At 33.9% G+C, this 12,191-nt stretch overlaps 2 protein-coding genes across 2 annotated transcripts in view; one reads left to right on the top strand and one right to left on the bottom strand.

Moving 5' to 3' along the window:
• Nucleotides 1-886: 886 nt before the first annotated feature.
• On the bottom strand, nucleotides 887-6,572 carry LOC108690577. The gene is made up of 5 exons (XM_018197984.1): nucleotides 6,390-6,572; nucleotides 3,190-6,193; nucleotides 2,283-2,932; nucleotides 1,931-2,058; nucleotides 887-1,823 (listed from the first exon to the last, which is right to left on the bottom strand). The coding sequence occupies exons 1-5, from the start codon at nucleotides 6,495-6,497 to the stop codon at nucleotides 887-889; spliced, it is 4,827 nt and encodes a 1,608-aa protein (XP_018053473.1). The 5' UTR covers nucleotides 6,498-6,572.
• Nucleotides 6,573-9,488: 2,916 nt separating this feature from the next.
• Nucleotides 9,489-12,191, top strand: part of LOC108690893 (kinase suppressor of Ras 2) — a 9,655-nt gene continuing 6,952 nt past the window's right edge. Inside the window, exons 1-3 of the mRNA XM_018198467.1 lie at nucleotides 9,489-9,873; nucleotides 10,826-10,963; nucleotides 11,103-11,250. Of these exons, the coding sequence (XP_018053956.1) occupies nucleotides 9,724-9,873; nucleotides 10,826-10,963; nucleotides 11,103-11,250 (436 nt within the window). The 5' untranslated portion in view covers nucleotides 9,489-9,723. The remainder of the gene's footprint in view (nucleotides 9,874-10,825; nucleotides 10,964-11,102; nucleotides 11,251-12,191) is intronic.

Raw genomic sequence — 12,191 nt, 5'->3', positions numbered from 1 at the left:
TATATATATTCTATTTTTAAAAAATTATCTTATATGTCTTTTCTACTTTTACACATTATATATTCTAAAAATCATTCTTGTTTAGAATTACAAACTGTCAGTCTTTTAATTTCATGTATTTGATTATATTATTCCTTATTTTATGTATTCCTTTATATTTCAATATGTATACTTTCTATGCTATTAGAAAATATTGTCCATCTGAACACGATAGTCATAATTCATAATGTTCAATCATTTCGATTATTTCCTTTTATGGCTGTGTTCAGAAATTTTACCCCGGTGCACCTAAGTATCACTTCATCTTCGTTTAACATTTGATAAATAATAAGGATAAAATGATATCTGGGTACACCCGAGTAAAGTTTCTGAACGCGGTCTGTAATGATAATGTAAAACTGATAGAATCAATAATTATTTCATTTCTGAAAATATAATCATTTCTCGAATGAAATTTAAAATAAAAAAAAATTTATATATAAACGTTTCATAAAATAATTATAAGAAATTGTGTTAGTTTTGTAATATTTTATCTTGTTAATACAATACTTAGGCAATATAATGTGAAGATATGATCATCTTAACATTTTATGAATTTTCATGATATTTAGGAATAATGTATGGTTCTCTCTAATTTTAAGCTGTTTGCAATGAAAACATAAATGTACTATTTATTATAACAATCGTGTACTGTTCAAGATAAAAATAAAAAAATAAAAATTATTTATACGTCAACGAAAATGTGTTCCCACATATGTGAGAATATCTTATTTTACAACTAATTGCTCATCAAAATATCAAATACAATAGAATATATCTCTCTAAATAAGTAAATAATAAAATTATATATATATATATACATATAAAACAATTTCTGTCAAAGATTTTATAGTTGCTTATTATCAGATTTTGTTTTTGTAAGCGACACATTAGGTACAGTTAAACTGTCACTTGGATCTTGAACGCTTTCAGATGTATTTGTAGTACTGGATCTTTCACTGTTGGAATTTGAATTTTGAAATTTAGGCGTGGAAGTCCTTCCTTTTAAGAGTACAGCTTGCTCGGTACTCTTGCTGGCTTCTTTGATTGATATCGATGATACATCACTAATATCTGGAAAGCCATTTGAATTATGCTGTTTCTTAGTAGGAGAAATCATTCTTCTAGCTGTATTTATTGGTGTAACATCCGAATTCGAAGATGAACTAAGAGCACTTGCTTCTCGAGTCTTCTTTAGCGTCGTAACTGCCCAACCTAAACCTAATTTTTTCAAAGCTGTTTCCATTTCTTCTGGTGATGAAGTATGTTTTAACACATCCGATGATGGAGAACTAGTTATTTCGGAAATACCAGATAATCCGGAAAAACTGTACACACTTGTAGATGTCATTTTATGTTTACTTTCTTTATTATTAAAATCAGTACTTATGGAAGAACCAAGTTTATCTTTTGTTTGAGAAACAAGTTCTTCTGTAGTTGTATTACATTGTAACTGTTTATTACATTTTTCGAGCATATACTCTCTTTCAGCGTCAGTTTTTGTTTCTGTAATACAATCAGCCATACTTTTTAATTTTTCGGGAGAATTGCAAATAGTTTCTTGTGATTTCTGTGCAAAAGATAGCTTTTCAATAGAATGTTTTATATTAGATAACGAATCTGCCGGTTTCGTTGAGGAATTTTGATTTTGTTGAACAGGTAAAGGAGCAACGTGAAGAGATGGCTTAGATTTTGCTGGGCTCTTGCTACTTTTATTAACCGTATCCGTTGTATCAAATTCCACTATCGTCGATAATTCATGTCCTGATGATTCTAATTCTGGTCTATTTAGATAAAAATAACATAATTACATTAATTCATAAAATGTAAAGAATTTAAAACAAAAATATAATTGAAACAGTGATAAACAGAATTATTAAATTAATCTTACCTATAGAGTCCATTTAATAATGTAACAGGAGGTTTAGGTCTTGCGCTTATTGGTGTCACATTTCCATGGCTGCGCAATATTTTAGGAATGCCAGTTAATATAGGAATAAAATCATTTTCTTTTGTTGTCTATAAATATATATATATATACACATATATCATATAAAATAACTCATACATAAGAGTTGTTTTATTATAAATAACATTAATATTTATCATATTTTTTACATATCATAAAATATGCTATAATCTTCATATATTTAAATACATACAAATATTTTATTCACGATATTATATTTTTAAGTATATATATAAATGTCCAGTATACATATACAAATAAAAATGTTACTTACCTTTGGAATAGAAGCAAATTCTTTTATAAGACTACTGTCCTTTTCTTGTTCTAATGAGGCAATCTTTTTCAAATTAAGGCGATCCTTAAAAGGCGACGTTTTTTGCTGTGCTTCATTTTCTTTCGAAGCTGCAAAGGCGGTGTTGGTTTTGTCCAAATTTTTACTCTGTTCTAAAATTTCTTTTGATAATTTCTCTATTATCTCTTCTTCATGAAGAGGAAGTGTACACGGGGGCCAAGAGTTACGCTCCAACGTTTTTGTTGCCGACATTGCTTGAGGGTTTTGCTGCATTTTAAATCGGTTAAACTGCATATTAACTTTTTCATTGCTAATAATTTTTGGCTTAGCTTTGCCTTCTACTACTTTGGATTCCTGTACATGTGCATTAATAGTATCTACTAATTTACTTCTGGGAGTGGAAGTGATCGCCTGGATTTCTGTATCACACGAGGTTTCGTCCTTTAAAACTTCTTCACTTCCTCGCATAATTCTTTGTGATTCAAGGAGAGTTCTTGCAAGTTGAGCATGAATTTCTTCTATACTATCAATTAATCTGCGTACTGCTTGTGTATCATTACGTGCTGGTTTTGGTGTAGATAATTGTAATAAGCTAGTGTCATCGCTTGGACTGATTAGTGAAAGATCCATATCTGCAATAAATATATTATATATATGCGTGCGTGCGTGCGTGCGTGTGTAAAATAGCATATATATATATATATATATATATATACATATATGCTATTTTAAGTTTCGTATATGCAGAAATAATATTTCATTAATATATTCAATATTGTTTCATTGTTAATGGTAAATTATATAGAATTGAAAATACAAGCATAAAAATATGTTATGGATAATTAAAATTAAATTGCATATTAAATAAATAATTTTTTAATACCTTTACCTTTTTGTTCATTCCGTACTTTTTCAATGAGATCAGTTAAAGACGCTATTCTTTCTGTACATAAGTTTTGTAGATCTTCATATTTTTGCAATATTTCAGGACAATTTTTCAAAGCATAATCGTGAATATCATCAAATTTTATGTGTAATAATTTACATTGGAAATTTTTACATATACAAACTTTAGATGAGGGCTGTGAAAGGGTATGTGTGCAGGGTATATGAGCAGGTATATGTTTTGATTCTTTAGATTTCTGACACGCATCCAATGAATCTGTTAAAGTAGAGTGATCATGTATCGATGATATCACAGTACTATCATTAGTCTGAGAATCATTCAAACTAAATCTAAGCATTCTACTAATCTTATCACGATGCGGAATGTTTGATGGCATCATCATTGTACGTGGTGAAGGAGTTTCTGGTGTAGAAACAGGACTAATATCCTGTAATCTTCTTAATTCTCTGGGTCCTGGAGAATCTAGCATTTCTAAAATCGGCGTGACGTTAGCCAAAGCGTCAAATATTGATTTAGGCTTTATTGGTGGTGGGCTTGCAAATGACGTTGATGTATCTGAAGTATCTTTCATCCGAATCCATCTTTTCGTTCGAGTCTGAACCCGATATGGTTTACCCTCTTGCTCTTGATCATTCAGGCCTGAAATTGTCTGTGAACTTTCTGCACTAGCATCTATCGATACTCCTGTTTCTTGCGATGGATCCGTCTCATCATCAACTTGCGCAGATTCACTCATGTGAATATCAATTCTTCTAGTAGCTGTATCTGATGTATCCAAACATTTCATTTTTTTTTGAGGAGTTGAACGAGCGCCTGACTGAATTCTCGAGAATCTCTTCATAGGTGATGTTGTTTTAGAACTAATCGATGATGAGCGAATTTTTTGATAAATTCGAGGTGATGGTCGCTTCGACATTCTTATGCTATTTTTCTTCTTTTTAGGTGTTATAATTATTTCTTTTTTGTCAATTTCAATGATCATATCACTAATTTCAGAGCTTGTTGAATCATTGCTACTATTGTCTGTCTCTGGTGTAACAATAGTAATGTTTGGTTCAATCGGATGTGGTATTCGTTCAATTGTATCTCTGCTAGACTGTGGCATATGCACATCTTCTTGAGATAATTCCACTTGTACACTCTTATTCTCTGCTGGACTCGTTTTATCTAATGGACTTGTTTTTTCTGTTGTTTCTGTCTGAACAGCAATCTCAATCTTTTTTACAGGTGATTTATTGGGTTTCTTCATCTTATGATCTTTTCTAATATAGTCATTATTATCGTCACTATTAGACATATTTAAAACTTTAATTTCAGGTGACAAAGGCTTGGCAGTACTAGCATCTGATGTTTTTGTTGATATTTTATCTTCAAAGAGTGGCTTCATGCTGACATTAAATATATTATCTGGCAAACTGGTACCAAATTCTTGTAACAACAATCTTTTTTGTCTTTCAACTTTTTTCAGCATATCCAATACTTGTTCTTCGCGTGACATTTCGCTATCTTTATCCCATTGTGTATGATAAACATCTACTTGCTGTTTAACAAGATGAGGATCTTCCCATGTGCAATGAGGTACATTATCATGCAGGTCGTCTTTCTTTTGTGGTAAAGTAATGATTCTTTCTGTGAGATGAGTGCGCTGGATCGGTAAACTATCTGTATTGCAAATCTTCTTAGTTGCACGATTTAATTTCTTTTTACGTTCTTCTTGACATTTATTTCTCTGATGTAATCGCATGTATGTATCTTCTTCTGCAGATTGAATTTGACTTGCTTTTAGCTTGCGCTCTTCTTGAGCAAGATGATCTAGATTTTGTAGGAGGGCTTGATAATCTCTCCGTACTTTCTCTCGCAAAATCGCATCTTCGCCACGACGTTCGGCACGATGTTCAGCATTTAATTTATGACTTTTGGATATATGCGTTTCTATATTCTCTGCATTTTTTATTTCTTGTGCCACTTCCATGGCACTTGGTTCATTTCTGATATCAATTCTTTCAACCATAGGAAGAGGCCTATCATAAATATATCTCTGATGCATAGTGCGATCACATTGTGATCGTATTTTGTTCTCTGTTGAAGCTGGAGTTTTTGGAGTCGTATTGCATGTAATTTGTTCTATAGCATCAGAAAAATATGACGAATCATCGCTGGTTGAACTAGAATTGTTAGAACTGCTGACACTGCTCGTGTTATCTGATTTTTGTGTGTAATCTTCTGGATTGTACTTTATTTTATCAGATTTAGTTGAAATAATGCTCATACTCGGCACTGTTCTTCTTGGGATTTGATCATCACTTGTATCATCAATAATATCCTCAATATGATCTAATATATATTTGTCTATTTTCTTCCTTAAGGATAACTCAGGAGATTGTACAAAAGATTTCTTTTGTAATCCTGAAGGACCTGGTTTAGGTGATAATGTTTTTTGTTGTTCCATTAAATTAGATTTTTTTACATTTCTAGGTGATTTTTTTTTAAGAACTTTTTTATTCTTTCTTTTTGGAGTTAATGCTTCATATAAAATTTCTTTATTTATACTTTGAGGATTCTTTTCCATCCCATCATTTTCCTTGGATGGCTTTGGAAGTTTGGCTATCATTGCAGCCCTTACATTTTCTATTTCACGTACTCTATGTAATCTTTCTTGACGAGCTGCTTCTGTATCATCTATCTGTTTTGTTTCCTTCATGCGTTCCATGGCGTCCTTTCCTCTTTTGAAAGCCATAATTCTATCTTTCTTTCCCTCTTCCTCTATTATCGTATTTGCATCTGGTTGCAAAACAGCAGAGACATGAGCTTGACCGATATCTTCCAAATCTTCCTGATACTTGCGTTGTATGTCCATAATTTTTCTATCATGCATCTGCTTGAGTTCTGACTTTCCATCTTTCTCCAATTTGCTAAGTTCTTCCTTCGCTATCTTCTTAGCGCGTTCTAAAAGTCGATTTGATATTTCCTTTGACTGCTGTCGAACCTATAATGCAAACCGTAACTTTAAATTTAACATATGTTTACATTGTATCAAGCACATAGGATACAATTATATACATACAAATACAAAATTGACAATTCAATTTGTTTATAGAGATTTTATTTTTAATTAAAAGAACTCAATATTCCTTATTCCTTTCATTCGAGCAAAGTTGAAAATTTTCGACGAATGCACGTACCTGCTCCAAACGTAATCTTCGTCGACGATCACATTCGTTCTTTTTAATTTGATCCAAATCGGATAACACCATTCTTCCACGACGTACATTTACAGGATTCCCAGTCATGGTAACGTGTATTGATACATTTCATTGAGAAAAATTGCGTTAACTTGCATGAGCTCTCATTAACGTAGCCGTACAATACAGTTTAACTCGAATTTAAAATGACAGAAGAACGGCCATGTCAGTTTCTAGGGAATGGCTGCGTTCAGCAAAAAAAACAGCGCAACCATGATGTAAAGGCGCATTCACATCTTAACGAAAAAACAAAAAGCGGAAAAGTAGTAGCCAATCAGAATATGCGCTAGTAGTCGACATTGGGCGCATTCAGCGGAATCAACAATTGAATGAGCGCTCGCTGTTATTGATGCATTCTTTCAGATTTCTAAAATGCTGATTGGATCTAAAAGAATACACCAATAACCAGCGAGCGCTCACTCAATTGTTAAATTTGCTGAAAATTCTTCTATATGATTGGTCCCTTAGGTCCTCATTGGATTTAAATGTATAAACTAATATTCAAGAATTTTACAACAGTTGCAAAACTGTTTTCTTTGCTGAACGCAGCCAATTTCGCTTTTTGTACTACTTATTACCAACACGAGTTTTGATTGGCCACTGCTTCATCGCTTTCTGCTTTTTCATCAAAGTGTGAACATGCCCTAAGGATGCCTATCCATAAGCAGAATAGCGTTTATATTGATCTAGTTTCCACCGAGAGTTTAATCTGGATCAGAATAGGTGCGTTCGATAATACAAATCTGAATTGTCAGAGTGTGCTCTTATATTATAGTATATCACGTGCACTGTAGAAAAAGAGCACTCCGACGCCTCAGATTTGCATTGCTGAACGCAGTTAATATAAGAATCAACCAACTACAGTCGAACATTTCTCTGTCGTTGGACTGTAATAGGGAAATATTCAACTGTAGTTGATTGATTTTTACATTTCTGATCCGGATTAAATCTGATCCTCGATGGAAACTAGACTATTGACCGTAATCGTATGTTGTATGCTGTAATCTATAAGGATTAATCTCTTTGGAGTATTCCTTTATTACTGTCGAATGAGAGAGAAATACTCACAGACTTTTATTATAAGGCTGCATTTTCATGACACTCAATTCAAGGGTCAAAAGAAGTCACGTGATCAAAATTAACGAATACCAAGTATCAATTTTGATTACGTGCCTGTTTTGACGCTGAAAATGAGAGACAGCATGAAAATGCATCCTAACTGCTACAAGGCTCAAACACAATAGACAATAAGCACAGGCAATAACAGGGAATAACGAATTGTCCAAGTAGAGCTCTGGGATATATCGAATGTCACGTTTCGCAATAACTTCATTTTTGTCCAATGACTTTTCCAAACAAACTTATTAACAGCGGGCGTGACGCGAGGTCATGTAATCAAAATTGATGCTTGGTATTCGTTAATTTTGATCACGTGACTTCTTTTGACCCTTGAATCGAGTGTCAGCATGAAAATGCAGCCTATAATAAAAGTCTGTGAGTATTTCTCTCTCATTCGACAGTAATAAAGGAATACTCCAAAGAGATTAATCCTTATAGATTACAACCCTACATGCGGACATCTCTTGGAATCTGACGCTTCTCCCCACACCTATCATCGGCGGCACGATCGAAGGAAGGGGGTCTTAAAGACACCCATAAAAGAGAGATCAGAAGAGCGGCAGTATGCAATATGTAGTATATAATATATAATATAGAGCAATATGTAGTGCACGCGCACGAGATTCAACTTCCTCCCATTGTCCGGCCGCTCGAAGTTAAGCGCCGCATAAATTATTATTCTAAGTCTGAACACAACACTCTCTTTTACTAATTCAATTCCTAATTCTACTAATAATTGCAAGTTCTAATTCCTAGTTTGTAATCCAATTTAAATTAGACTACTCTCGCGTAAGAAATAATAATTATCATTTCGGTAATCAATATATTGAAATGAATTGTTTTAAAATATATATTTAATTAACCTTAATCAAAGAGTGCTTAGTGGTTATTCCCATCTTCTCACTAATTATAACATCGACGACATAATCATTCGTTGCAACACCAATGAAAAGCGATTGGCTATTAGTGCGACCGAAATCAGCAGCCGGACTTGCTCAGGAAGCAATAGAAGCCTTGATATTTCATCTTTCCTCTTTCTTGCTATCAATTGGAAGCATCGCAGAGTATCCATCTGAACATCTCCAGGTAACAAAGCTTTTACTTTTCGCTAATTGAAACTTCGTCATGAATGAACCGAAACACAGAGCATGTGCCCCACGTATTCCCACGTTCGCGCGCTCCTATTGACGCTCGACTCCTAGTGGTCAATCCTTCCTGGTCGTGTAGGTCCATAATGATTACTATGTATCCGCCTTATTTTATCAGCATAAGAAGAACGGGACGATTAAATGCATTGAATGTTATACCACGTTATTCATTCACGAAAAGAAGAATTATTTCGGAATTTTACATCCATCTCGGCTACCCCGGGTTTGAGACCTGTCACGCGTGCTTTTTGATATTCGTTACCCCTCGCGCGGTCTCAGATTGCTCCGAGTGCCCTGGAATCATAGAAAGATTCCTCGTATATTTGAGAGGAACGGAAGAGCAGCCGTGGATTCAGAATCGACTATAATCATTATTTCTAGCGCTCGTATCTAGCCAATCAGCAACCTGGATAAAATCAATCGTAGCCGCTTCAGCATCCGGAACCACGAATTCTGTACCCTACCATAAGCCTCAGGTTGGATCCAATCCGAGGTCGAATTCCTCCTGGGACGTAACACAAACTTATATACCAGAGTTCTGATTGGCTTTTATTCCTTGTTGGCCTGTGCCTATTATCTTTAAGCCTTAATACGATTATATGAATCAAATATCGATTTATCATCCAGCCTTGAAAAGTAGATATTGCTATGTAGTTTACATCCACTTTGTCAGAGGGCAGTAGTGCGCGGCAGCATTTTAAGGTTACAGGTTTTAGGCCATCATGTCCTTTCTCAGGTTTCTCTCTGCCTGTATTATATGGATGAGGGTAAATGAACGTGCTGATCGGTCAAGCTCGCGGACAGCCCGGCAGCGGCGATAGCATCGATTGACGTCATCGACAGGCGGCCAAGATGGTTGTCAATGTTGATAAGTGGTTTGGTTATACGGTGGATCGGTAACAATAAACGACTGGGGCAGGGATATTAAGAGTAGTCGGCGTTATGTCTGTCAAGTGAAAGCCCATACCGATGAAAATCCACGCATTAGGTTGGCCGTTGCGCGAGGAATGGCAGCCTATGGAAATGTGGAGAAAGTACGACGTGCTATGGACGTCGCACAAACTATGATTAATTTGGCCGCTGATCAGCTTGACGATTTGCGGTCTCAGTGCTCCGTTAATGCTCCGCTCACTCAGAAAGAAATACGGCAAATGGAGGTGAGAGGCCCCTCGAAGGTCGGCTGGGTCGGCTGTGTCGGCTGTATCTTGCGCGCGAAAATCAAGATCGATCTGTCCGTCTACGCTGATTATCGCGTCCCGGCGCAGCATCTCGCTGTCAATCATCAACAAGTTGTAACTGTGCTATTTCGGCGTCCTTTAAAGCATTGAGAACCTTTGGACTCCGTCACATCAGTGAAAAATATTGCCTTCGGGACCCGCCGTGCTTCGCAATATAACCACAGCATCAGCTGTTTTTAACATTTGTTTACAATGTTTACATTGTTCTTGAGAATATTTATCTGCAGTTGCCAATCTGAAAATGAGAAATTTGTAATATCACTCTGTCTAAAAACTCCATTAAAAAATATAAATAATGTTATTTGGAACTTATTTATAATTTTTTATCTTATAATATGATTATAATTTCAAAATTATTTAAGATATTTTTATGGTAAAAATTTATGATCTTAGGAAAGTTAGGATATAACATTCGATATACATAATTTTTCTCCCATAAAATGTGCAATATATCATGTTTGAGCGTTGTATCCTTATTTTGAATAAATACGTTGCTTTCAGTATATGATTGAAAAATTTGTCATGTCATTCCATTGAAAGATATGATAGCATTAGTTGAAACTTATTTACAATGGTTCAGATACAATTGTAATTAAGATTTTTTAATGATAGAAATTTATATAGTTTGAAAATTACATAAGATATTTGACATAACTTTTATTCTTAGTACATTGTTTGTCTTCTTATTTTAAATAAACACACAATCACGGAAATAAACAAGTTTAAATTAATATATGTATATAATAAACATATTACATAACTTTGTTATGATTATTAATAATATTAAATGCATTACAATAGCTGTAATATTGAATAAGTTCTATTTATATTTAAACTATTTATATATCTATATATTTAAACATTTTTATAGGCAAAATTAATAAAATTATACTCCAAGCAACTTGCGGCAAAGGCTAAATTGGCCGATTCATTACCATCAGACATGATACAATATCCATTGTTAGAACAATGGTTGAGAGTAGTTGGTCTTACTGAGGACTCAATACAGGTAACAATATATACAGATATAAGTAGATTCTTTATGATTTGTTACAAGTTTATATCATTTTTATTTATCTGAAAATAAATTTAATAACATTAAATTAAGTTTTAATTTTTTTTTCTTTAATGCTCTTATAATATTTTAGATGATTTGTTCTAAAGTTAATACTATTGAGGCCCTGAAGGAGAAGTCTGAACTTGAATTAAAGGGTATGTTAAATGAAAATTGTATATACTACAAGGAAGAATGTCGTAGGCTTTGTAAAGCATTGGACATTCTATGGCAATACACTGGTAAATAAAATTTTATATTATTATAGAAAAAATTCATTTTGTTTGTATACATGAATAACATAAAGCAATATACATCCACACACACACACACACACACACACACACACACACACACACACACACACACACAGAGTGTTTTATTTTTAAGTTTGATTATTAATGTATATTCGATTATCTCGCAAATCAATGATTTTATTGAAAAATTTTTCGAACGAAAGTTGCATGGCTTGAAGGAGGATACATGATAGATTGGACTTGACCTTGTCAAAATCAGGTCAAGGTCATTAATGTTTTTTTAAATGGTAACTCCCATTTATTATTACATATTCTTGTAACTTATCTCGAGATCTTTCCAAAGCACTACAATAAAGTTACGTTTTATTGAGTACTTTCCGAGTTATGGAGCTTGAAAGTTACAATATCGCCAGCATTATCCATGTGTGAGCGGGATTCTTACGCGCGCGTCTCCGCGATCTAATCACATTGTTTGACATACGCTCACGCGCACGGAATTGAGTCCAATCCTTTCCAATTCAACTTTTCTCTTTTTTTTTTGTATAGCTTTTTGTATAGCTTTTTTCTTTCAATTTTTTTACATTAGTGGGGCTTTTACAAAATTTTTTTTTAAATGGCCACTTATAGTTCAAATAAAAATGATCGGTCTTGCCTTAGTTGGTCGGATCAGTCTCGATCTTGCCTTAATCGGCCAGATCAGTGGTCGGTATTGCCTTATAATTTAACAAGTACTTAACGGAAAGTAATTTTATTATAGAGATGTTTTAGAAAGCTCTCGAGATAAGCTACAAGAATGTAATAAAAAATAGGGGTTTCCAAAAAAACATTAATGACCTTGACCTGATTTTGACAAGACTCACTCAAAGACACGTTTACATTCCCATCATGTGTCCCCCTTTAAGGGGGCCATACAACTTTTATTCGAA

This window comes from Atta colombica, unplaced genomic scaffold (genome assembly GCF_001594045.1).
Source record: "Atta colombica isolate Treedump-2 unplaced genomic scaffold, Acol1.0 scaffold1, whole genome shotgun sequence".
In the NCBI taxonomy this organism is placed as follows: domain Eukaryota; kingdom Metazoa; phylum Arthropoda; class Insecta; order Hymenoptera; family Formicidae; genus Atta; species Atta colombica.
The sequence above is the reverse complement of the archived record's forward strand: the minus strand, read 5'-3'. Positions and strand labels throughout refer to the sequence as shown.